The sequence below is a fragment of the Pseudopipra pipra genome, chromosome 6, assembly GCF_036250125.1.
Source record: "Pseudopipra pipra isolate bDixPip1 chromosome 6, bDixPip1.hap1, whole genome shotgun sequence".
Taxonomy (NCBI): Eukaryota; Metazoa; Chordata; class Aves; order Passeriformes; family Pipridae; genus Pseudopipra; species Pseudopipra pipra.
Window position 1 is genome coordinate 7846660 of NC_087554.1, and position 26522 is coordinate 7873181.

The 26522-nt window shown below is 54.2% G+C and overlaps 1 protein-coding gene across 1 annotated transcript; it reads right to left on the minus strand.

Annotated features, from left to right (window-relative positions):
• Nucleotides 1–554: 554 nt before the first annotated feature.
• On the minus strand, nt 555–25819 carry NUP160 (nucleoporin 160). The gene is made up of 35 exons (XM_064659951.1): nt 25591–25819; nt 23609–23819; nt 22475–22697; nt 22314–22392; nt 21409–21523; nt 20579–20737; nt 19623–19700; nt 18996–19093; nt 18305–18389; nt 18004–18072; nt 17281–17364; nt 16711–16881; nt 16520–16619; nt 15204–15369; nt 14507–14622; nt 14237–14397; nt 13008–13141; nt 12649–12719; nt 11025–11184; nt 10490–10559; nt 7744–7842; nt 7369–7488; nt 6580–6675; nt 6389–6483; nt 5640–5736; nt 5447–5552; nt 5174–5334; nt 4608–4668; nt 3355–3465; nt 2226–2349; nt 1905–2006; nt 1531–1672; nt 1177–1302; nt 996–1100; nt 555–915 (listed from the first exon to the last, which is right to left on the minus strand). The coding sequence occupies exons 1-35, from the start codon at nt 25791–25793 to the stop codon at nt 829–831; spliced, it is 4185 nt and encodes a 1394-aa protein (XP_064516021.1). The 5' UTR covers nt 25794–25819; the 3' UTR covers nt 555–828.
• Nucleotides 25820–26522: the final 703 nt, after the last annotated feature.

Here is a 26522-nt window from a genome sequence, read left to right on the forward strand (position 1 = left end):
GATGGGGGGGATAGTGCTCCTTCCCGCCCCTGGAATGGGAACAGGCATGGGATTGGTGCCCCTTCCTGCCTTATAGAAGTGGGAGGGATGAGGGTTTAATGCCCCTTCCTGACCTATAGCCCCATCCTGCCCTATAAAACCGGGCTGTCCTTGCATTTATAGCCCCTTCCTGCCCTAGAGCACAGGGCTGCCCTTCAATCTACAGCCCAATCTCGCCCTTGACCCTGTAGCCCCATCCTATCCCCTAGCCCTCTCCCGCCCTATAGCACAGCCTGCCCTTGAGTCTATAGCCCTGTGCTGCCCTCCAGAGCTGTGGCTCCATCCTATCCTACAGCATAATCCTATAGCTTTTCCAAGGGGCTATAGCCCCTTCTTACCCCATACCTCCTTCCCCTGAGCTATATCCATTGGGGATAGAGCTCCCTCTCTCCTGGGCCCTACAGCTCCATCCTGCCCTATATCCCAGCCCTAGAGTGAGGGCTGTAGGGAGGGGTCTGGGGAGAGGAGCCTCACAGCCCCCCCTTTTCCCACCCCACCCCGATGCACACCTGGAATAACGCTTCCATTTTATTAAAGTTCATCCAAAAACATACCAATAAATAAAAGAAGTTCCCAAAAGTTCCACGTCCGGAGCAGGCAGAGAGCGAGTGGGTGTCGTGTCAGTGACCCCCCAGCCCTGCTCATCAATCATTGCCCCCCGGGGGGACAAGTGAGGGGACACGCTGAAGGGACAACCCACCTCCCCAAACCCGATCCTTCTGGAAAAACAACGAGTACATCCAGCACCGCGGGCTGGGACGGTGACGCTCCCGGGGGACGCCACCTGGACTAGGGGTGGCAGTACAGGCGCTCCACGGTGGCCGTGCTGACCTTCTGCTGGTAGTCCTCTATCCTGTCGTTCAGCTTCTCGTAGAGCTGGGAGAGGCAGGAGTCGTGAGGAATCCCAACCCCATCCTAGTCCTCCTCTCTCAGGAGTTTGGGGACTCTGCACTTACCACGACGCTGTTCTCGTTGGCGGAGCTCTCCCGCAGCGCCTGCAGCAGCTGGTCAATGGCAGTGTAGGGAAGCCACATCGTGGGGGACGTTGGGGACAGGGGCACCTGGAAGGGACAGGAGCCCTCATGTCGTGTCCCCAAGGAACGTCCCCCGCCACATCCCGCCTGCGGGTGAGCTCACCTCGATCCCGAAATACTGGTGCCCTTTGCCCAGCACAGCATCCACGTACTCCAGGACCAAATCCACGGCCTCCTCCAGCAGGTCGTAGTTCAGGTAGAGGCGCAGCAGCTCGGCAGCGTCCACTTCCTACCAAAAAAAAAAGGGAAACTCAGCCAGGGAGTGTGACCAGGAGCTGGGACCAGGTTGCTCGGAAGCTGCTCCGAGCCTCGGTCCCAGGAACAGGGCACTCAGCTCCAGGGCCTGGAGCTGGGAGCAGGGAGGTGGGGTGGAGCTGGCAGGTGTCTGTCGGAGCAAGAGTGATCCAGCAGCTCTAGGACAAGTGGGATTTTGGGACAGCTGGCTCCCTGTTCTCACCTTGTAGCTGTTAATGAGCCAGTTGGGCAGAGGGATCCCGTGTGCCAGGAGCTTGTTGATGACGCAGCGATGGTACAGGCTGTTCTGGGATGGGTAACGCTCCAAGTAGGATGACAGCAGCCTCCAGGCTTCATCCGTGGCACTGCAAGGAAACAATTCCCCTTGGAACATGTGCCAGCAGCTCCTGCCACTGTCTGGGAGGCCACGGTGTGCTCCAGGTGACGTGGGGACAGCATGGAAACACAGCTCTCCCCATATCCCAGTCACATGGTTCTGCTTTGAGGGGTTTTTAAGGACCCCCAATGCTCTGGATTCCCAGAAGGTTCCTGTCTCCAGACCCTCCTCCTCCTCTCAAACTGTGGACACAGACCTACCTGGACTCCTTGGTGGTGACCAGGGCTGAGAGCTGGTTTGCTGCCAGCCAGTCCCAGGCCTTGGCCTGTGCCTCTTCCCCTCCCAGCTGGAGCTTGATGCACCTGCATGAAAACCAAAAACCACAGAAATGTGGGTCCCTCCAGAGCCCAGCCCTTTCCCACTGCCATCAAAGCCACCCCTCGCAGGACTATTCCCAAGGAACAGCCGTGAATCAGCTGGATTGGCAGGAAAAGAATGTTCTTAGGGCAAGTTCCACCCCGAAACCACTGCGTCCCTCCGGCCCCACATCCCCCGAGGTGGGAGAACACCTGGACACGCACTTGAAGGTGAGGCCCTCAAAGATGGGCGTCAAGGGCAGCTTGAAGGTTTGGCACAGGGTGATGGCAGAGTCGAAGAGTCCGGCCCGGACCAGGAGAGACACCGTTTCCTCGGGCGTGGAGTTGCCTGAAGGGAAGGAGGACCAGGTAAAGCCTCTCCCAGTAACACCCCAGTGCTTTACTGGGGCCACACCCCGTGTTACTCATCGAGAGTTGCAGCAGCACCGCGCTAACAGCCTCAAACACCCCGCAGCAGTACTTCTCAATCCATGGCTGGAGGCTTTCCTGGCCTCCAGAGCATCCCATGAGCCCAGGAGCCATCCCCTGGAGGGACTGCACAGAGCAGCAGTGAGTCACAGAGCTGGCCCTGATCCATCATCACCTGGAGAGGGACTGCAGAGGGACACAGGCAGCAATATATGGCCTGCAGGCAAATAATGCTGCTGTTTAGAACCATGGAATTATTTGGAAAAGATCAAGACCATCAAGGCTAGGGAGGGGACAGCCTCGTCACAGCTCTGTATCCAAGCAAACAAGGCATCAGCTCAGCTCTGCCAGCACAGAAACTGCGGCATTCGGCTCCCTGCGTCTCCACTCTGCCCTCAAAGCAGCTGTTCCCTCCTTTCCCTGCAATCCCTTGCTGGGAAGTCACCTCCTCCTGACATTTAAAGGGGAAAAAAAGTTACAGACTGTGTAACTTGTATCAGAGACACTAAAAGGCCCAGGGTGGGAGAGTTGTACCTTCGTGCTGCCCAAAAAGGAACAGCTTTGATGAGCTAACACTGTTCCATGAAGCAGGACTGCCCAGGAAAATCATTTACTCTTCAATTAAAAAGGTTGGACTCAAATGATCTTGGAGGTCTTTTCCAACCTTAATCATTCTATGTTTCCATGATTTCCATCAAGATAAAAAAACTGCCTTTTGTCCCAACTCAGCAGCTCATCCCACACTCCCTGCAGACCACTAGAGCTTGGAAAAGCCAAAAAATGGCAGAAAGCATAAAACTGGTTCTCCTGATGTGCCTCTCTGACAAAGGTGGATGGATTTCATGGGAGGGGTGGGAATTGGGTGGTCCCAGCCAGGTCCTGGGTTTGTCCCCGGGGCAGGACAAAGAGGCTGAATCCCTCTCACCTGCCACAGCAGCTGCTGACACGTCGTGTTCCACCAGGGTCAGACGGATCCGGGCCAGCAAACATTCCTTCTCCAAATCCTCCAGCTCCAGGATCTCAATCTGGCGAGTGGCTGGAACAGACGGATACGGGGCTCTCAGCATTCCAAAAAGGGCTCTCTGGGCACTGTGCAGAATGTCATGGAATCGTGGAATCGTTTGGGTTGGAAGAGAGCTTAAAGATCATCCAGTTCCATGGGCAGGGACACCTCCCACTAGCCCAGGTTGCTCCAAGCCCTGTCCAACTTGGCCCTGAACACTTCCAGGGATGGGGCAGCCACAGCTTCTCTGGGCAACCTGTGCTAGGGCCTCACCATTCTCACAGGGAACAATTTCTTCCCAATATCCCATCTAACCCTGCCCTCTGGCAGTGGGAAGCCATTCCCCCTTGTCCTGTCTCTCCAGGCCCTTTTCCAAAGGGCTCCAGCCCTCTTGGAGCCCTTTTAGGCATTGGAAGGGGCTCTAAGTTCTCCCTGGAGCCTCCATACCCTCATAAAACCATCTCCACACCCCCCTCCCACCCTTAGAGTTGTGCCCCAAAAAGCACCACAGGAATGATCAGGATTTGCTGTCCTTTCCCTAGTCCCTTGACTGTGCTCTCTCTCCTTGACACTATCCTCCTGTTCCTCCTCCTCCAGATGTTATCTAATATTTAGGAACAGCTGCTGCTTTGCTTGCCAGGCACACGCCACCAAAAAAAAAACAACCAAAAAAAACTCTTCAGAAAGAGCTGGTTTAAAAATACCTGACCTTAAATTTTCCCACCGGAAGGCTGAGGATAACCTGATCCCACATCCTGGGCCGTGGCACACACAGGCAGAGCTTATTCCTGACAGGATTTCCAAGGGCACAAACAGTCTTGAACAACCAGAAAATGCCTCAAAAAGGTGGGTGGGTTTTGTTTTTTTTTTCTGATTACAAATTATTTCCACTGGAGAAAAAAAAAGCACTGTCAAGGCATCGAACTGCTGAGAGCGTGCACAGGAGCTCTTTGGGGAATAGCTGTATTCCTTGGGGAAACAGCTGTATTCCTTGGGGAACAGTGGCAGTGTGTTGCAAATGGGACACTGGGAGAGTCAGTAACCTTAAAATCCCCCCCCATTATTGATCCAGTGGAGGTGAGAGCTGCCCTGAGCCATCTCCCAGCCCACATGGGAGCAGCAGAGAGGCTGTGGAAGCTCCAGAGGCACAGGAAGGACCAGGACTGGGCACTTACTGGGAACAGCCATGCACTCCCCGTCGTGGCTCCTCTTTGGGGACGCTCCTGGGCGCTCGTACTTGCAGGAAAAAGCAGAAGAAGGGTTTATTAGCCACCTGGTTTCCAAAGGATTAATCACTTTGACAGGATAAATCCCAACAGGAGCCTTGATTTGGATCAGGGAAGCTGTGCAGCCCCTTGGGAACTCAGGTTACTTTATCTCTGGGGCTCTCAGGAGCATCAGGATCGGGTGACCAGGCTGAAGCCACCATCTCCCTGAATCCTGACTGGGATTTGAAACTCAATCCCTATCACACTAACTCTCCTTTGAACTGGTAGTCCAAGCTGTTCACACTACCCTTTAACAAAAGGTGATATATTCCCATATATATCCACCAGCCCATTTCCATAAGTTATCCTGCTTCCACCCTGCTCCAGAAAGGGGAATGACACAAGGGTCATAGATAGGGGTGATGAGCAGGGCCAGACAGTTGGCCAAGAGCAGAGGACTAAGAAGCCCAATGCCTCTGCTGGCACTGGAAAGGATTTTGGAAGCTCCTCTGCAGGAAGCCCAGCATTCCTACCACAGCTCCAGAGGCTGGCTGCACTATCCAGGCGTATTCCGGGCGGATCAGCCGCAGGCAGTTAATAGCAGCCAGGAAACAATTCCCCTGTTTCTGGAGCCCTCGGAGCGTCCGCACCTCCCTGCCCAGGCGCATGCCGTACTCAAACATCACCGTTCCAGCTGGAAACAGGGAAAAACATGTCAGCCAAGAGCCTGGCGAGGCCACACACCTGGCAGGGCCAGGGGCGTCCCGGGTGGGTGGGCAGGGACAACGTGCCATCCCAGGCTTTACCTTTCCGGTAGTTGTGCCGGTAGACGTGGAAGGCGTAGAGCAGCTCGTAGTAGTTGTGAGTCATCAGATCCACTGCCCGAGCGTGGGATTCGATGATCCCGACAACCTGCAGCACAGACAGGCACCCCTGGCTCCATAATCCCTCTCCTTTAAAGGCAGTGCCCCCAGCCCCACGACCCCGGCACAGGATTACCTCGTTGTGCAGGTTCACGTAAGGGAATTCCACGAGGTCCTGGAGCTGGGATCGCTCGCAGAGAACCACCACTAGCTGGCGCAGGCAGTCCAGCTGCCTGCAGAGGGAAGCACAGCCCTTTGGAGGAGCAGGAATAAACCCAGGAGCAGGAACACAACCAGCTCCAGGATGCAGGATTTAAGCCACAAACAACCCCTTTGTGACAAGCTCCTGCTTTGGGATGAGCTCCGTGGGATTCTTCCTGGCTTAGGACCAGGTTATCCCTTTAGATTTCTCCAGTGCTGGAAACAGAGATCCTCTGAAAAGGTTTTCTCAGGAGGGCAGATTCCCTCCCTCAATCAACTAAAAAGCATTCCTATTTCTCCTCCTTTATTCCAGCACTTTTATCTGCTAGGATGAAGCCTCCTCTACCCAGTTAACTTCCCAAGCTGAAAACTCAACTCTAAATCTTTTCTTTTTTAAAGTAAATTGACTTGGCTCCCAAAACTTTTAAATGCACAATGTTGCAAGCAATCCTTTGGCCTCTTCCGAGACTTTTTTTCCTCCCATTTTCTTCCTTTGAGACAGTCCCCATCCCAGGTGTCCTTAAAATGAACATCCAAAAATTAACTCTGCCTTTTTAAACCCACCTATACACATTAACTCTTTAAACACAGCAGCCATGTCCTATCCTAAAGTGTCATTTTCCTCTCAGTTTCATGGAAAAATGGGTCCATGTGCCTCAAATAAAGGCATGAATTGTCACCTACCTGCCTGGATCTGGGTTTTGTGTTAAGGCTACATATGCTTCGCTGTTGTGTCCCAAATCCAAGTGATGCTTGAAGATGCAGGTCCTCAAAGTAGCCTGAAAACAGCACAAACCAGTTATAAGACCAGCAGGAAATTCCAGTGGAAGAGGTTCCCAAAGTTAACACCTCGCCGGAAAAGAGTGACTGTGTACCTGGCTCCTCCAGTCATCTGCTGATTCCATGATGGCCAGAGTGGCCAACTGGATCACCAGTTCTGGCAAACCCACCATGTCCAACAAGCGAAGGACCTGGAGGAGAAAATACTTGAGTAAAGGGTTTTTTGGATTGTTTTTTTTAGGAGCTGCTCCTGCCTCAAAAGATTTTGCCAATGTTTCAGGGAATTAGACTGAGAAAAGGGAAGATCTGGGTAAATTACAGGGATCTGGATGAAACCCCAGCCCAACAGGTCCAGGTTATGGCTTGCCTGGAGGATTCACCTCTGCACTTGGGGGATTTTTGAAGCATTTTAGCATTAATGATTAGTTTTCTAGATCCTAAATCCAGGGATTCCCTCAGCAGGAGCCCAGCTCCAAGCTCGCAGCCCGCCTGACCCGTGGCATTATGCAAGAAGAAAGATCCTTATCTCAATTTAAACATACTAATTTTAATCTGCCTCAAAGCTTAATAACCTTCCCCTTAGGCAGCATCTTGCATCGAGTCTGGACATGTTTGGCTTCTGCTTCCAGCAGCTGGGATCTCATCCTGCCCTTTTCTGCTGGATACCAAAGTCCTTGGCTGTTAGGAAACTAATAGGTGGAAAGCACCTAGATTTCACATTCTCACCTTGTCATCACCCCCAAAGCAAGTAAACAGAGGTTTCACCTCCCCAAAATTAAGTTTTCTGAGGTTCAAGTCACTTCCCTCCCCAGCCAGGGATTGAGCAGGAATTCTCTGTCCCTTGTGGAGGGACTTGGTGCTGGTTCCCCTGCTCAGGACTGTACCTTGTTGTAGTACTGCAGGCGTGGCGTGGAGACCACCTCGCCCTCCTCGGGCTGGATCAGCCTGTCCAGGAACTCCTCTCTTCCCACCTCTGAGGCAGCTTGGCAGAAGCAATCCAAAGCCTGGAAGCAGACCTGGAATCAGCTCCCTGTCCCCCTCAGGTGACTGATCCAGCTGCTGTACAGGTGAGGGGACAGTGTGGCTTCTCCCAAGCTCATGAGATCTTCCCCAAAAGCAGATTCCATCACTCTGCTCCAATCCCATCCTCTCCCAAAGGAGGCAGAGCATGGAATGGATGTTCTCTGTGCACCTCCTCCCTTACAAGGGAAAAGGTCCCAGACCTCAGAGCACGAGAAGGAGATGTGGGAGGGTCCTACCTTGTGCCCCTCGCCCATGACCAGGTAGCACCTGCCCATCATGAAGCAGCAGGAGCCCATGTTCACATGGCACCACGGCTGCAGCAGGCGGATGTATTCCTATGGGAGGGAAGGAATGGGAGTTTGGATTCAGGTCAGTGCTCGCTCATGATCTGCAGGCACCCAGTACCAGCTGTTTTTTGGTGGCCCCGTTAGCTGCTGTGCTCAGACAAATCCTGCTTTTCCAGCTCAAGGGCTGGTTTTCCCAGCCCCGAAAGTCCCTTGGTTGCACTGATCATAGAATCCTGGAATGGTTTGGGTTGGAAGGGACCATCCAGTACCACCCCCCTGCCATGGGCAGGGACACCTTCCACTAGCCCAGGTTGCTCCAAGCCCCATCCAACCTGGCCTTGGACACTTCCACGGATGGGGCAGCCACAGCTTCTCTGGGCAACCTGTGCCAGGGCCTCACCCCCCTCACAGACAGGAATTCCTTCCCAATATCCTATCTGTATCTCCCCTTGTCCTGTCTCTCCAGGCCCTTGTCCAAAGCCCCTCTCCAGCTCTCTTGAAGCCCCTTTAGGCACTGCAAGGGGCTCTAAGGTCTCCCTGAAGCCTTCTCTTCTCCAGGCTGAACATTCCCAGCTGTCCCAGTGTGTCCCCAGAGCAGAGCTGCTCCAGCCCTGTGATGGAGGGACATCCCTACCATGCTCCCAGGAAACAACCTGATTTGAACAGCCCCAGTGTCTGTACGGAGCACCTGACAAACAACTTCCAACATCCCTGAAAATCAGACAGGATTCCTTCTACATTCCATTGCAGGGAATTGCAGAGGAAATGTGGACAGAGCACAGAAGGGAGGGCAAAGGCAGAGGAACAACGGGCAGGTGTTAGAAGAGGTGCAAGAGGGGACCAGCAGCCAAGGGAGCACGTGGATTCCAGCGTGTGGGACAGGGGTGGGATGGAACATCAACGGCACATCAAGGACACGATGGCACCAATGGGACCCAGCCTGGCCCTGTGCCAGCAGAGCAGCCTCATCATCCTTGGAGCAGCAGCCATGTCCTGCTGGCAGGGCTGGGGGACTCGGCAGGAGAAACCAGGATTTGGAAGTCACGTCACCTCTGCAGGTGCACAAACCCCCAGCACCTCTCCCCTCACCTTCCCTGGCCACAGGTCCACTCAAAGCCACGTGGCAACGCATCCAGAGCCCGGATTAGCAGCTACAAGGGATAAATCCTGCTCCAGGCTTGCCTAACAGCTTGTCACACACAGTTTGGCCTGCGTCCCAGGCCACTGCTTGGTCACCAGACCTTCCCCGTGCCCGCCAGCTCCTTGCAGGGAGCTTCCTGCATCCCCACGATTTGGGTCACCGTGCTCCCAGCAAAGCTGCTGTTATCTCCCCGGGGTCAAGGCACTTAATCCAAGTTTCCGTGACCGACTGGGATCAGGGAGTGGAACAGAAGGAGGAGGAGGAGCCGGCTCCTGCTGAGATAAAAGCCTGGAGGAGACACCAGCGAGGCGAAAGCAACACGGGGAGATTCAAAGCGTGTGCATGTGCCAGGAGGGAGAAGGATTCTGCTCCAATCTTGGCATTTCCTGGCTCAAAAGCTAGGAAGAATTGAAATTCGTCTCTCATTCTTCTTGGCAGCAACACAAAAGGAAGCAAGTAAGCCCCCAGGTGTGAGGAGCTGAGAGGATAAAAGGTTCTGCTGAAAAACAGGCCTTTATGAACAGCCTGCCTGGCCCTGGTGCCTCCAGGAATGCCCAGACAGGGATGAAGCCCATCACGTGGAGCTGCAGACAAGGAATTATGCCGGTCAGAACTAGAGCAGAAGCAGCTCCAGCTGCCAAGAGCACAGGGAGAGAGGTGGAGAACCAGTGGTCTGAAATACAGCAGTCTGAGACACCTGGAAATCAGGAGTTCGCTGTTCCTGCTAGTGAAATGTCGGGAGCAGCCAGGGGTGGAATGATGGTGGGTGTTTATTGCACTGATATTTACTAAGACATTAGGGCTCATTTAACAGATGAGCCCTTGCTGGGTTGAAGAAATCCTTCTGAACCCTGGTCCCATGGGCAAAGGTGGCACAGGAAAGGCTGTGAGCACACCAGCAGCTCCTGAACTGCTGGGATATTTAAACAGGCTCTGCAAAGGTGTTGCCGGAGCGTCATGTGGTCGGATGAGCCCCGGGAGACTGAACTCCTCCATGAAAAGGGAATAGAATAATCCTGAGTATCTGGATGCACTTGAAAATAGATGAAAGAGGAAATGCAGAAGATGATTCCCCCACAGCAGGGGAGTGGAATGAGATGAGCTTTAAGGTCCCTTCCAACCCAAACCATTCTGGGATTCCATGACCTTAAATCATTCCCCAACAAACACTCTGTGGCACTGTCTGAGCTTACAGAGCAGTGACCAGAGGCGAAGGTTTTAAACTAAATGAGGGGATATTTAGATTGAATAATGGGAAGAAATTGTTCCCTGTGAGGGTGGTGAGGCCCTGGCACAGGTTGCCCAGAGAAGCTGTGGCTGCCCCATCCCTGGAAGCGTCCAAGGCCACGTTGGACGGGGCTTGGAGCAACCTGGGCTAGTGGAAGGTGTCCCTGCCCATGGCAGGGGGTGGAAGTGGATGATCTTTAAGGTCCCTTCCAACCCAAACCATTCCAGGATTCCATGACTAGGGGAAAGCAGAACTCCAGCTCCTGGAAAGATGACGTTTTGGAGAGTTTCCCGGCACCTGTGAGAGGGACAGCGTGAAAGACTCACCTGCAGCTGGGTGTACTGACAGCTCCCCATCAGGCACTCCGGGAAGAGGAAGCTGGAGTTGCTGGGCCATCTGAGCAGAGGTTAAGGAATACAGGAGAATCCAACCTGGAGAGCATGGAGAAGTAGTCTGGAAGCCAACATACCTCTCAAGCTCCGTTTGTGGGGGGAAAGGAGAGAAGATTAAGCTGCTCTTTACACAAGTCGTTGTTCCGTAATAAGATTTATCCATATTAGAACAAAATCATTAGTACATCTAATCCCCAACTCCCCGAATCCCGTTACCCTTCCAAATCTCCCAACACTCCGCCCCGCCAAGTCAAGTTGTGAGAGCTCAGGGACTTAAAGTCAAAAAACTCAAATCCTTTATCGAGCACCTAAAACGGGATGAATTCTGTGAAATCTTAAAATACCCGCAAATCCCATTAATGCCAGCAACCTCACTCCTTCAGGAGGCTTGTCTTGGAAATCTGGGGGTGGAAAACCGATTTTGGGACGGGAGGAGGCTCGGTGGCAGCGGATTCACAGCCAAGGATACAGGAGAGGCAGAAAATCCGCCACTATTGAGGTGATGAGGTGGGGCCAGTTCAAACTTGTCTCAGCCAAAGAGGTGTTTGGTTGCAGGAAGAGTCGGGATATGATGTGTTTTCTGGCCACTTCCTGAAAGAAGAGCTCCACGATGGTTTGAGGGCCGGATACTGAAAGCACAAATGAAAGGAACAGTGAGGAGAGGGCCTGCAGCAGAGATCCCAGGCCTTCCACCCCGTGCTGTGCTCACCAGCCCTAACGGCACAGATTAAGTCAGGGCAAACCAAAAGCACTCTGGTGCTTGTTGGTTTTGGATTTCTCCCGCCGTCTGGTTAAGTCAGAGGGAGCAGCAGGAGATCAAAGAGCCCCGTTCCGCAGTGTTTATTAACCACAGCTCAATTAAAACACACAGAAAAGGGGCTGTGCTCCCTCTCCAGTTGTTATTCCCAGCCCAGCTGCAGCTTTCCAGCACGACAGGGCTGAGTGAGTGCTGAGCTGGCTGCTCAAATCCCTCCCTCCTCATTCCAGCACCCCAGAAATCCCCCCTTACTGACTGTTCCCAACGCCTCTCCCAGAGCTGCCACCTCCTTCCCTACGTTCCGCATATTTTTCCCAAAGAACAGTGGCCAAACAGGACTTTCCTCACGAGCCAGCCAAGAAATAACCCACAACACTGGCACACACAAAGGATGTTTTCAACTTCCCTGACATTTCCAGCTGCCTCCTGCAGCCAGACTCTCCGTCAGGGAGAGCTCGGACTCTGAGGATCACAGATGTCAGAAAGTGGAGGAAGCTCTTCCCCGGCTCACACGCGGCAGTGCTGCCTGTTTGTCCCAGATTTTCCCAGCTCCCTCTGAAGTATCTCAGCCTCCAAGCACTGACTAGTCACAGCAGGCTCTTACCTGTGTGTTTCCTCCCCATCCCTGCTCGCCTCCTCCCTCTGGAACCACTTCAAGGCCCACATCCCCCTAATTAGACTGCCTTATATTCTCCCCTGAAAAAACCAACCCAAAATTTACATCTTTGCAGCAAAACTTTAAAGATAAGGAACAAATATCAGCTGCAATGTTTTGGGGAGGTATTTCCACATTTTCAAGCATGTTTTGGGCGAGTATTTCTACATTTTCACGCCACCCTGAGCTGCTGCTCCCAGTTGCTCTGAGATAAAGGTTGGAGAGCGGGACAGGTTGGATGAGGCTCTGAGCAACCTGGGTTAGTGGAAGGTGTCCCTACCCATGGCAGGGGGTGGAACTGGATGAGCTTTAAGGTCCTTCCAACCCAAACCATTCCAGGATTCCGTGACAGACCTGGTCTGACCACTACAGTCACTGTACAGTGCATGAGAGGTGAGTTTGCCTGAAGCTGCTGGGGTTAGAATGAATAATTTTCGCTGAGTGAGGCGTTCCCACCGTCCTCAGGCAGAGAGCAAAACCCGAGTCCAAGGCTCCAAGGGCCTTTGTTGTTGGTTGTTTGTTTTCTTTTTTTTTTTTGGACAGCCTGATAAACATCCCCACTTAAATCAGGGTCATTCAACCACACATTCCATTAGCTCCCTGCATAAAGCACTTCCCTCAGGTGGCAGAGACAGGTCTAAATAACAGAAAGGGAGACTTGATGATCCGTGGACACCTCACCCAGCTTGTGTGGTGTCAGAGCCGTGGTGTCTGCTAACTCCAACACGGAGAGATGCTGCAGATTAGATTCCCTGGGGAAGAAAGGAGCCATCAGTGAAGAGACAACAAAACGCCTCCCGCTTTAATTGTGCTCATTGTTCAACTCCCACGAGCACAGAACAGCGAGGCCTTGCAGGGCAGATTTAGCACAAGGCAAAGAGTCAGCTCAGAACGTGGAAGGGAGAAAAAAAAAAAACAACAAAAACCCTCCCCAGCGCTCCTGGAGCAATACTCCCACAGCAACCACCAGCTTTCCATACCAGGAAGGGCATTTCAGGTGGATTTAGGAGGAATCAAAGGCAGAGCAGGTAGAGACTCACAGCGTGTCCACAGGGACGTCGGAGGCCAGGCACTGGCTGGCCCAGCGGATCAGGAAGTAGGAGAGCAGCAGGGGAGAGGTGCGGTGCAGCAGGTCCTGCTGGGACTGGAAGAGCTGTCCCCCTCCCAAAACCATCTGCAGGGAAAGCACAGAGCCTGGCTTCACACTCGGAGCAACTGGTGAGGTTCTGTGTCAGGCCCAGCCCCGTCCCTCCTGCGAACACCAGGGTGGTCAAGAGCTCAGCAGGGAACTCAGCCCACCTAGGAGACCAGCAGGACTCTTGCCCCATCCCTGGAAAAGTTCAAGGCCAGGATGGATGGGGCTTGGAGCAACCTTTTCAAACGGAAAATGCCCCTGCCCAATTCAGGGGGTTGGAACCAGATGGTCTTTAAGGTCCATTCCAACACAAAGCATTCCAGGACTCCTATCCCTGAGGGTGCTTTGCTGCACCTCAGGGTCTCCATAACCACCAAGAGTAGGAGTCACAGGAGAAATAACAATCCAAGCTTCTGAAGGACACAGGTGTGTCAAGGTGGGAAAGCAGCAGGTCACGCCTCATGCTGTGGGAGAGGCCAGCTCCAGAGGGCACTTTCCAATGCACCCTAAGTGCTACTAGGACAACCTTACCCAGAAAAAAAGGATTTATTTTCAATCAGGAAACTCCTGCAGTAATGTTTCTAAGTAAATAATATTGTTTAAACAAGGCTGTCCTTGTCTGGGGACTTGTTCCAAATCCCTGTGCCCGTCCAAACCAGCAGCACTGTCCTTCACGTGGCCTCGGGCCTGACAGGACAGACCCAGACCAGTCCAGCCCACCACTCCAACACAGCTGCCATTGAGGGGGCTGTTTGTTCCGGCTGGAGCAGCTTCCAAGGGCCTGAAACTGCGACCTTGGGGTGTGCTGCCAGAGAATGGAGCTGCCAGCGGTGGTGGGAGAGGGATGGGGATATCTGGGAGAGCTGTATGTGTGCTGATTCAGACAGAAGGCTGGAATCCATGCCCTCCTCCCACAAACAAAGCTTTGCTTCCTGGATGCTGAGCACGAAACAAAGGGAATTAGGCTGCTTTACTTAGGGAGACAAAAGCAGCTGGAGGAGAGATGAGGACTCGCCCAAGCCTCGGGCTATTCCAACAGCCTTGTGGGAACAGCCAGATCTCAGCCTGGCACCAGCAGAACCCCAAATTCCCAAGTCTGGGGAGCGTGGCAGCAGCTCCGAGGGCCGTACTCACAGGGTCTCCGAGGCGCAGCAGGAGCTGCTGGAGGATGAGCAGGTCCCGGCAGATGAGGAAGCGGATGCTGGAGATCTTGGCCACCCCCCCGCACACCACGTGGGCCGCGGTGCCGCTGCCGAACAGCTGGGACAGGTTCATCCGCAGCGCCAGGTGCGGAGCTGCCAGGGAAAACCACCCGGGTCAGGGCAGGAACCGGAGAGGCAAGAACAACCCCCAGGGTAAAGGGCCCTTCCCGGCGTTTCCCAGGAGCTGGGGAAGGGCTTTCACCTCTTTCCATGTCGGCGTCCGTCTCGTAGTCCATCTCTCGGATGAGCAATCCGATGGCGTGGATGGGGTTCCTGATCTCCTGCAGTTTGCTGTGAATGTCCTCCATCACGTTTTCCCTGAAAAAAAAAAAAAAAAAATCAAAACCATTATCATCACGATCGGCAACCTGAGATTCCAACTGAAGAGGACTCCCTTAGGCTCCCTTCCAGGGAGGATCAGTACCTGATCAGCCTGGGCATTCCTACCGGGAATCCTCGGCTGGCTTGGAGTTTTATTACAGCGCCTGCAGGGACCAGTCTATTTATTCCACTCCCTCAGGCTACCAGGAAATAACAGCCAGATAGTTGGCATTCCACGAGGGAATGATTTCAGGTTAGCACAGGAACCACACGGCTTGACCAAATCTCTGACCTCTCCCTACTGTCTCCAGGCACTTCTTTCCACACCTAACAGCAATTTGCCCCTCTCCTGTTCTCTAGATCACTTGAGAATCACCAAAATTTATTTCCTGGAGGGGTTCTGGCTGGGAGACCCTGCAAACGACACCAAACCACACTCTCCATCCCTGGAAAAGTCTCCTGCAGCACAGGGAGAGGAGCCCACACTTCTCAAACGCCCTTGGATGTCAAGCAAGGGCAGTTCCGGGCAATCCCAGCTCAGCCATCCTGAGAAGCTTCTGGAAAAGACATCTCCTTACGTGTCATTAGCTATCAAGTCCTCCAGGATCTGCTCTGCAGCCTTTTCTGGAGGCTGGAGGCGGGAGCAAGCCATTTCCATGATGAATGCCATTTCCATGGAAATTGATTCTCCGATCAGGCGAAGGCACTGGACAAGACAGACAACATCACGAGACATCTCCAAATCTGCAATGAAAGAATCTAACTGTGTATTTTCCAAGAGATTTCCAAGGGAAGGTGGGAAAACCATGCAAAAACCGGTTAGTTCAGCTCCTATCACCAGTAACAGCAGACTGGCCCCAGTTCCCCACACCAAACCCTTCCCCACAAACGACGAGGCTGAATTAGAGCTCAGGAGTTGACAAGGGAAAGATTGGGGCTTTATTATTTGGAAAATAAAAACTGATGCCACAATAAAACAACTAAATTCCCTCCAAGGGATTTTTTTTTTTTTTCCGAGCCACAGGTTGAAAGGAAATAATTAGCGCAAAAAAAGTATCCCAGAAAAAATGGCTCGGCTTGGCTTTGCAATCCTTTATGGATGAGTTTTTAAATTAAATCCCAGGTTTTGAGATTGTGACTGTTTGTCAGAGCCAGGGTAGGAACTGCTGGGGCTCCCAAATCCAGCCCAGGCCTCCAGCTTTCCTTTCCTCAGCTCCATAAAAAGCTCAACAGAACGGATGATGATCCTGCTTTATAAAAATATATAAAGATCACTCGAGCATGAAAGTGGAGCTTAAGTAACATTTTCCACTGCCTTTTTCCTACAGAACCAGCATTCCAGGGCCAGCAAAGCACAGAGGGCACTGAGGTGACAATATTAATGACAGGTTTTCCATGCTCTGGCACTTACTCTCCGGAGACAAGGAAAGGTACGGGCCCTCTCCACAGCTGATGTGAAAATATTTCATAAATCCTGGAATGGTTTGGGTTGGAAGGGACCTTAAAGATCATCCAGTTCCAAGCCCCTGCCATGAGGAGGGACACCTTCCACTAGTCCAGGTTGCTCCAAGCCCTGTCCCACGTGGCCTGGAACACTTCCAGGGATGGGGCAGCCACAGCTTCTCTGGGCAACCTGTGCCAGGGCCTCCCCACCCTCACAGGGAAGAATTTGTCCCAGCCCAACCCATTCCATGATTTCATGATTCTATTTGCAGCCTTGACACCATTTTCTAATTCCCGGTGTGAGCACGATGGCAAGTTTCACAAAACAGACCTCCCTATAAAGCCAAAATAAAACTATCTCCATGCAACTGTGGACCTGGAGCCCTTCAAGAAACCTCTATGCAAGCTCCCACATCCCCAACACAAGGGAAAAAACTCCCTGTCTCCTCACCTTCAAAGATGGCAGCATCGTCCTCGGTCAGGAGGTGCTCGTTGGAGAGGAGATAGAGATGATCCACCAAGGAGCAGGGCACAAGGAAGGACATGGAGCCCTGGAAGGTGAGGAGAAAGTCCTTGAGCTTCCCAAATCCTCTGGAGGAACTCCTCCAGGACATCCTACCTCCTACCACCACCCAGGCTCACCTTCTTCAGCAGGCACACCATGCTGGTGTAAGGGTTCAGATGCAAGGCCAGGGGCCGGGAAAGAGCTTCCTGGTACTGAAGGCAGCAGGCATAGAATTTGGACCAGAATTCCACCTGCAGCTGCCAAAACTCCTCGGGGGAGCACTCGTATTCCGTCACGCTGCCCTGGAACTAGCGGGAGCAAAACGAGAGGATCAGGAATGGTGCAGTAAAATAAGGAGGAACGGGATAAAATTCAGACTCAAAAGGACATGGGGATCTTTCAAGTAGGTTAATAATTATTATTTGGATTCTTGGGAAGATAATGCCTCTGTTTTGGGTTCTCTTCCAAAATAACGAGCAACAGCTGGGTGACCAAAGTGCACCCAGAGAGATTCCAAAAAACCAAGAGGGAATGGAAAACCCTGGCAGGAAGGACGAAGATTTGTACTTTTTAAAAAGTCACATGATTCCTTTTGGAGAAATACAGGATAAACCAAGGCCTGGGGTCATTCTGCACTTAATTTACCTCCACTGAACGACCACGACACCGCATTCAACAAAATACCCCGTGAGGAAAATCCATCTCACCTCACTTTCCACGGCTAAAGTGACCTCTTTCCTTAACTCATCCCACGTCAGATCCAGGTGCCTCTCAGTTCCTTGAGAAAAGATCTGCAAAGCAGCACAAGAAACTTGGATTTCAAAGCAAAATAAAAGTCTTCCTGAGGGTTCAAGCAGCACTGAGTGAGGTAAAGCAGCAGGAGAGCATCAGCCAGCGCTTTGTGGGATCCGAGTGTTATAAAACATGTCTGGATGCTAAATTTGGGATACACGGATACATGGAAGTGTGGAGTCCCCATCCCTGGAGGGATTAAAAGCCATGTGGATGTGGCACTTGGGGACGTGGGTTAGTGGTGGCCTTGTCAGCGCTGGAGGAACAGTTGGACTCCGTGATCTCAGAGGGCTTTTCCAACCTTAATAATTCCATAACTCCATGACACACCCTGACGAACAGCACCACAGGGGGCTGAGTCTCCGTTCACCTGGCTACTGCAGCAGGAATGAAAAACAAGCTCGGCAACCTGCTGTGCTATCCAAGGGGAAAAAAAAAAGTCTGCTGGAAACCACATTCCACCTCCAGCTGCCAGCTCTCACCGGCTGCAGCACGGCCCAGCAGCCGCTAACTTCCTTCAGGGGCTCCCAGTGAGAACTGGTGCCTGCCACGAGCTCCAAGGAATCCTGTTGCCTCACATCTTAACAGTCAGGAAGAAGAAGGGGAAGAGAGGGCATTCCAAATTCCCCCTCACTAACCTGCAAAGCCTTCTGGATAGCTGCATTAGAGAACTGGCCTGGCATGAAGAGATACTCCAGGTAGGTTTCCTGCAAAAACATGATGATTTAAGAAAACTCAAGGATCAGAAGAGCATTTAAGATGCTGCTTCTGGTCTTTCCTCCCATTTTCTCAACCTCATCCCCTGGATCTGTTTCTATCCAGGCCCAGCCCCAGCCTGGGATTAAAAACTGCCTCCTGCCCACTCCAGACCTTGTTTATTCCTCTTTTCTCTCCTGACTGACCTCGCTGCTTTCTGGTGCTGTTTTACAGCTGGCTCACCCTGGGGTCCTGGTTGTGTCGGACTGTCACCTCCTCCTCAGGCAGCGGCTGCACAAACACCTGGTTCCACTGGCCCGCGACATTCCTGGAAGGACACAAACCCAGGATCAGCTTTGCATCCACCTGAACCAAACCGGTGCCTTTCACCAGCAAAATCAGCCCCCTGGGTCTGGAAACCGGAGTTTTGATGAGTGACAAGGGACAGGTTTTGGTAGGAGAGGTTAATGGTGGCATTCCCAGCCCCAAACTGAGGGAACAGCCCAGAATCCTTCATTTAAATCAACGTTCTCCCCATCCCATGAGCTCCCAAGCAACTCTCAGACTGACCAGTAGCTTCTTCTCTGTAAATTTGCACGCTCACAGCATTTTCCACCCACTGTTTAACTCCCTGGTTCTGCACAAACCCTGCCCTCTCAGTGTTATATTCAGGGATGATCCTTTCCCATCACCATCTCCTCAAAACATGGTTTTTCCTGGAAGGTACCAGCTGGTTGTTTTGAAGGAGCTGCTGGGGAAGCACAGCCCTCCCTCTGCCATGCTCAAACTCCACTTCCAGCAATCCTGCTGCCTGGATTTTCACATTTTTCACATTCCTGTTGCTTGATTATAAATCTTTAAGTTGAGGAGCTCCATCAGGGTTTTAAGGAGCTGCTCCTGCAGTCATCCCAGCAACTCAGCCCCCAAAACTCACTGCTCAAAGTTGATGTATTTCACAACAGTTTGGTTCTCCTCGTTGTGCCACAGCGCCCAGATCTCGGCTGAAGTTAAGGCAAAGTCAACCAGAGTCTCCTAGGAAAGAGGGAAAGAGCAAATTTCCTTTCTTATCCTGAACTTTAAGGGCAGCAGTGGAGAGAGGTGGGTACTTAACAACAGCAAAACGTTCCCTTGCGTCATTTAACAGGCTTTGGGAATTGTTCAGTCTGGAAAGAGGTGGCTTTGGGGTGACCTATTTGCCCCTTCCAGTGCCTGAAGGGAACTTAGAAGAGGAAGAGGGCCTGTACTGACGGGATAACGGGGAGTAGCTCCAAACTGGAAAAGGGGGAATTTAGATGGGATACCAGGGAGAAATTCTTCCCTGTGAGGGTGGGGAGGCCCTGGCACAGGTTGCCCAGAGAAGCTGTGGCTGCCCCATCCCTGGAAGTGTTCCGGGCCAGGTTGGACAGGGCTTGGAGCAACCTGGACTAGTGGAAGGTGTCTCTGCCCATGGCAGGGGCTTGGAACTGGATGATCTTTAAAGTCCCTTCCAACCCAACCATGATTCTGTGATTTAAATCCCAATGTCCAGGCCTCTCCCTCCTGAGGAGGCCCCAGCTCTGACCTGTGAGGAGAACAGGGAGGAGATGTGGTCAAGGCTGTAGCGGTTGCTCTCGGTGCTCACCAGCTGGAAGACACAAAACTACAAACACACCTCATAAATCATTTCCTGAAGGACTAAATCAGCACATCCCAGGGAATTTCATCACTCCTGTCCCTTTCCCTGCCTGGTGCTACAGGGGACAGAGCCCTGAGGGCAAGGGGGGGTGAGCTGAGCACATCACTGGACCCTCTGTACCATATACTGGCATCCTGGCTTCACCCTGTTTCCCAAGGATCCAAAGGATTTACAGCCTTTTCCAAAGACTTAACTGGAAAAACTGTAAGACCACCACTCCTGGAACCACTGGTGACCATAAAATGTGGGAAAAGAAAGAGTGCAAGGTGGGAAAGCCCCAAATCCTCAGCTGCAGACCCAGCTCTGTGTGTCCTTCCCAGAGCAGAGTATTAGCGGGACAGCAGGAATCATGCTATGTGCTCCTGCTCCATGTGGGAATCCCCTGGAGAATGGGATAAGCTGTCCAACAGATGAGCCTGGTCTGTGCTGCCACCCCCCCTCCTGCTAAATTTATCCTTCTCCAGAAGAAGTTCTCCAGCAGTCACAGATGCATCCATCGCTCCCAGGAGCCCGGTGTAAACACACCAGCAGTATTTCCATGTTTTCAGCTCCTTTCGGACCTCTCCTTTTCCCACGGCACATCCGTGCCTTTGGAGCAGGAGGTGAACAAGCGAACGAGCCCTCAGCTTAGTCACACACAGGGAATTCCACTCCCAAGGCTCGGGCAGGCGTATCCCGGCGTTTTGAAGGGGGGGAAAAAAGGTTTATTTAAAAGCGCCAATTCCTCCGGAGGGGCACGCGCGCAGAACTTTTCCCTACTTCCTGCCTTCCAGGCCTAAACCCCAGGGGAGGGACGTGTTTTCCCGTGCCCCAAGGAGCAGGGAAGGGCTGTGTGTCCGTACCTGCCCTCGCCGGGGAGCGTGCATGTAGACCCCGAGGTAGAGGCCCAGGGACTGGGAGAAGGCGAGGCGCAGGCGGTGCCCGGTGCCGGCCGCCAGCCGCAGGTCCCTGCTCACCGGCATGAACTCCAGCAGATCCGCCACCATCAGGCACATCTGATCCTGCCAACAGGGGAAAACGTGCCAGGGCAGCAAGATGGTTAACACTCAGGGCTCAGAAACTGCCCTTCTCCCCTCTTCCTCCTTCCCCTTCCGGCCAAAATCTGTCCAGACTTTTCCGCGAAGGATGCAAATTAAGCCTCCGTACGCATACCTGAGCTACTCCTTGGCTTTTCCCACCTCACCTGTGCCCTCTCCCCCACCCATCACATGGGCTGCTGGAGCCCAGGCACGTAGGACAAAGCTTCCCCTCCCTCCCACGACACATTCCAGTGCCGCTGAGCCGTGAAAGCACCGTGCTGCTCCATTAGCTCCGGCACTCAATATCTGGAGCAAGAGGCTTTTATTAACTTCTTGTTGACAAAGACACTTTCATTACCGCCGAAAGCGGGAGAAAATCCATTTGGGATGGCTCCTTGGGCTTCAGAGCGCTCCTGCGTGCCTTCCCCAATGCTCCAGTAGGTCTGGAAATAGCCCTTATCCCAGGGTGAGAGTGGGGAGGAAACCACCCAAACACTGCTACAAACCCACCCCGTGACTGCTCTCACACGTTGTCCCAAATCCCAGCGTGGAGAAGCCACAGAGACAATGTAATGGGAGATAAATCCATGCCAAGCACTCATCTGTCACTCCTCCAGCCTCCCTTTGCTCCCCCAAATCCAGGCTCTGCTCACCTTGTAGGACCACATGCGGAGTTTGTGGTCCTGGCAGAGGGCGAAGAGGAAGGCGTCGTGATCCAGGCAGTGCACGGAGAGGCTGACGGGCACATCCGACAGGCCGCCGTCGCCTCTGGAGAACCAGACTTTACATCAACAGCTTAAAAGAAAATTCCACACCCCTGGAAGTGTCCAAGGCCAGGCTGGATGGGGCTTGGAGCAAGCTGGGCTAGTGGAAGGTGTCCCTGCCCATGGCAGGGGGTGGCACTGGATGGTCTTTAAGGTCCCTTCCCACCCAAACCACTCCAGGATTCCATGACTATAAAATCAAGGCAGGTGCACAGATCTGAGGCACTGGGGTTCCACGACTGTGGATTTAAATCCAAATAAACCAGTGGGGTGAGACCAGAAGAAGGTAATGTTTCAGCATCCATGGAGCAGAGAATCCCACCACGCCAGTAACACCCAATCGGCGCCAGGCAACGCCCCTCCCACTTCCAAGGAAAAGGCCCTAGGATTTGGCTGTGCACTCTAAGCCACCCTAACAATCCCAGCCCTAAAGATCCCAATCCACCACGGAGCATCCATGTGATCCCCCACGTAACCTCTGCCCATCAGGAACAACCTGACACCTCAGCACAAGGGCAGCGTAATCCCTAATCCGCGCTGGCTGCCGGCCACATCCTGGGCAAATCCTCAGAGGCCAATTACTAGAGAGAACATATTCACAGACACACAGAACCAGCAGGACCCCACTAATCCAGCATTCCGCTCCCAACTTCCGTACTCTGACAGCTCCCGTGACCCAGTTAACTTTTTTGGGCGGAGTATTTATGGGTGCCCGTGTGACTCGAGCTAAAAATTCCAGGTGAGGGGATCCAAAAGCCAAAATTAGCTCTGTTTATCCATCTCCAGACATTTACCTGATGGCAGTCGGCATCCAGCCAGTGAGGAAACGCTGCACCACCGAGCTCTGCTTCAATTCCACGATGGAAACGCTTCCTTTGGAAACAAAAAGGACGCCAAAAATCAAAACTAAATGAAATTCCAAGCTGGGAGAGGGAGTGTAGGTCCCAGTGCTCACCTGGAGCATCGGGAGGAGGCAGCTTAAGGACAAAGATCCCTCCTGAGGCAGAGGGAAGGGCAAAGAGAGCCTCCCCCTCGCTGCTCAGCCAGGCTGCAGAGGCCACGGAGTTGGGAGCCAGCCCTGGCACACTGGGAATCACATAGTAATTGGAGGGGTCTCTGATGTGGATTTTGCTGATATCCGTGAACACGGACTGGACTTGGCTCTCTGTGATCAGCTCCTGGAGGGAAACAAGAGCAAACAGCCCCAAGTTGTGCATGGCAGGTTTAGGGTGGATATCAGGGAAAATTCCTTCGTGGAAAGGGTTATCAGGCATTGGAAAAGGCTCCAGTGCTGGAGCTCCCATCCCATGTGGATGGGGCACTTGGGGATATGGGTGGCCTTGGCAGTGCTGGGGGAACGGTTGGACTCCCTGATCCCAGAGGGTTTTTCCAACCTCAGAGATTCCATGAAACAGCAGCTCCTAAGCACACATACCCAAGGCACAGAAAAGAAACGCCAGACACCCATGGAATGGCAACTGTCCTTGATAAAAAGGATTCTTCCAGTAAAAAAAAGTTTTCGGGACAGCTCACAGCAAACTGCTGGTGACAAATCCCAGGAGGAGCAGCTCTGCCACAGCACAGGGTCATCCCTTGGGAAAGCTCTCCAGAGCTCTAAAAGCAGGAGAGAAGCTCTCCAAGAGCTATCCCTCCAAGAGAGAAGAGGGACCTGGCAAGAAGCAAAGTCAGACCGAGTGGGGAGAATCATGGAATCCTGGAACGACTTGGCTTGGAAGGGACCTTAAGGATCATCCAGTCCCAACCCACATCCATGGAAACATGGTAAATGTGGAAGATGGATCCTATGCAGGATTTATATAACACAACACACAGACTCCAATCCCCCCAACACCCGTACACACCCTCCTCAGCTGGGGAAAAAAACTGGCAAGGGCTCTGGAAAAGCCAGGGCTCATTCCCAGCAGCAGCCTAACTCCGGTGCCACCGCAATCCACGTGACACGGGCTGGACACTTGGCCGGTTCCCGAAAGCAAAGCACGGCTGAATTCCCGAAAAAATATCCCCCTTTCCCCCGTGGGTCAGCCATCCCTCCGTCCCTGGGCACACCAGCGGCGCTCCCAGCACTCACGCTGCGGTAGAGCCGCGCGGGGTGCGGCAGCAGCAGGCGGTGCACGGTCTGCGCCGTGAGCAGCAGCACGGCCAGGTGGCTCTGCAGCTCGCACAGGTGGACCCCGCCCGGCAGGAACGGGCAGCCCTGCACCCGCAGCCGCAGCGCGTTGTGCAGCAGCGGCACGTCCAGGGACTCCTCCACCAGCTCCACCGTGTCCCCCGAAGTGCTCCTGCGGGGAGAGACACGGCACACACGGGCTGAGCGGGGGGCGAGGGAGACGGCGGGAGGGGCTGAGAGGGCTGGGGAGGGGGAGGTGAGGATGAGGAGGGTCTGAAGGAGTGGGAATGGGAGAGACAAGGATGAGGAGGGTCTCAGGGGGAGAAAGGTCTGAAGGGAGTGAGAAGGGGAACAGTGAGGATGAGGAGGGTCTGAAGGAGCAGGAAGGGAAGAGACGAGGATGAGGAGGGTCTCAGGGGAGAAGGACCTGAAGAGGGTAAGAAGGGGAACAGTGAGGGTGAGGAGGGTCTGAGGGGGTGAGAAGGGAGAGATGAGAATGAGGAGGTTCTGAAGGAGTGAGAATGGGATAGACGAGGATGAGGAGAGTCTCAGGGGGAGAAGGGTCTGAAGAGGGTAAGAAGGGGAACAGTGAGGATGAGGAGGGTCTGAGAGGGTGGGAAGGGAGAGATAAGGATGAGCATGGTCTTGGGGGGAGAAGGGCATCAAGGGGCTGAGAAGGGGAAAAGTGACGATGAGGAGGGTCTGAGGGGGGTGGGAAGGAGATGAGGATGAGGAGGATCTGAAGGGGGTGGGAAGGGAGAGATGAGGATGTGGAGGGTCTGAGGGGGGTGAGAAGGGAGAGTTGAGGATGAAGAGGGTCTGAGAGGGTGGGAAGGGGAAGGTGAGGATGAGGAGGGTCTGAAGGAGTGGAAAGGGGAGAGACGAGGATGAGGAGGGTCTCAGGAGGAGAAGGGCCTGAAGGGGGTGAGAAGGGGAAAAGCGAGGATGAGGAAGGTCTGAGGGGGGTGGGAAAGAAGAGGTGAGGATGAGGAGGGTCTGAGGAGGGTGAGAAGGGAGAGGTGAGGATGAGGAGGGTCTGAGACAGTGGGAAGGGAGAGACGAGGATGAGGAAGGTCTCAGTGGGAGAAGAACCTGAAGGGGCTGAGAAGGGGAAAAGTGAGGATGAGGAGGGTCTGAGGGGGTTGAAAGGGGGAGATGAGGATGAGGAGGGTCTGAGTAGGGTGAGGAGGGAGAGGTGAGGATGAGGAGGGTCTGAGTAGGGTAAGGAGGGTCTAAGCGGGATGAAGAGGGGAGAGGTGAGGGTGAGGAGGGTCTGAGGAGGAGAAGGGGCTGAAAGGGGTGAGAAGGGGAAGAGTGAGGATGAGGAGGGTCTGAGGGGGGCAAGGGAGAGGTGAGGATGAAGAGGGTCTGAGAGGGTGGGAGGGGGGAGATGAGGATGAAGAGGGTCTGAGGGGTTGAGAAGGGAGAGGTGAGGATGAAGAAGGTCTGAGTAGGTGAGGAGGGTCTAAGCCGAATGAAGAGGGGAGAGGTGAGGGTGAGGAGGGTCTGAGGGGGGTGAGAAGGGAGAGGTGAGGATGAGGAGGGTCTGAAGGAGTGGGAAGGGAGATAAGGATGAGAAGGGTCTCAGGGGGAGAAGGGCCTGAAGGGGGTGAGAACGGGAAAAGTGAGGATGAGGAGGGTCTGAAGGGGGGGAGAAGGGAGAGGTAAGCATAAGGAGAGTCTGAGAGGGTGGGAAGGGAGAGGTGAGAATGAGGAGGGTCTAAAGGAGTGGGAATTGAGAGACAAGGATGAGGAGGGCCTCAGGGGGAGAAGGGCCTGAAGAGGGTGAGAAGGGGAAAAGTGAGCATGAGGAGGGTCTGAGGAGGTGAGGAGGGGGGAGGTGAGGATGAGGAGGGTCTGAGGAGGTGAGGAGGGGGGAGGTGAGGATGAGGAGGGTCTGAGGGGAGCGACGCGGCGCGGGGTGGGCGGGTGCGCGCACTCACCACCGCACCCATCGGTTCCTGGTGGCGGCCGCGAGCTGCGCGCTCTCCTGGTAGCAGAAGCCGCCGGCGCTGTCGGGGTAGCGGCCGGCGGGGAGGGGGGCGGTGCCGGGAGGCACGAAGAGCAGCTCCTGCGGGGGCCGCGGCGGGGCCCGCCCGGCCGCGCTCAGCTCCAGGCAGCTCCGCGCCGCCAGCGCCGCCGCCATCTTGAGCCGCCGCGTTCCCGCCTCGGCCGCGCGGGGCACGACGGGAACTGCGGGGGAAGGAGGAGCGCGCCCCCTGGCGGGCGGGAGGACGGGGGGCAGGAGGGAGCGGGGCGCCCCCTGGCGGCCGGGAGGACCGAGGGCAAGAGAGAGGGGAGGGAGAGAGTCCGGGGAGGGGAGGATGGGGGGGTTTGGGGAAGGAAGGAAGGTGGGGGAGAGGGTCTGGGGAGGGGATATGGGCGAGGGGATATCTGCGGAGGCGGAATACGGGGAAGAGCGGGCCAGGGAGGGGGTTTGCGGAGGGGATTTGAGAAGAGGGGAAGGGAAGGAGTTAGGGTGAGAGGGGGCTCTGGGGAGATGGGAAGAAGAGAGGGATTTGGGAAGGGGAGTTTGGGAAGGGGGTGTGGGAAGGGTCCATGGGATTCGGGGCAGGCCCATGGGGGACAGGACAGGATCTGGGTGTGGCTTAGTGGGGGAGGTTACAGCCCCATGTGCCCCCAGCAGCACCCATCATCCAGCCCCCAGCACCCACCCGTGCCCATATCTCATCCCGGCGAAGGAGCCGCCACCATCCCGGCTGTGTCCCGCTCTGGCTGCTGGCACAGCATGTGTCCCTGTGCTGGCAAGGGCAGCGGGGACCCCACCACCCCACTGGTGCCACACGTCCCCCCATGATGCCACGCAGTGCTGGTGCCGGGCCTGGCCGTGTTCCCGCTCCACTCGGAACAATCC

Coding starts and splice junctions, on each gene's coding strand:
- NUP160 (XM_064659951.1), bottom strand. CDS start 25,793: ATGGCGGCGGCGCTGGCGGCGCGGAGCTGCCTGGAGCTGAGCGCGGCC. Junction 20,738..21,408: donor TCCGCATGTGGTCCTACAAG/GTGAGCAGAGCC, acceptor CCCTGTTGGCAG/GATCAGATGTGCCTGATGGT. Junction 11,185..12,648: donor TCTGACACCACACAAGCTGG/GTGAGGTGTCCA, acceptor TTGTGCTTTCAG/TATCCGGCCCTCAAACCATC.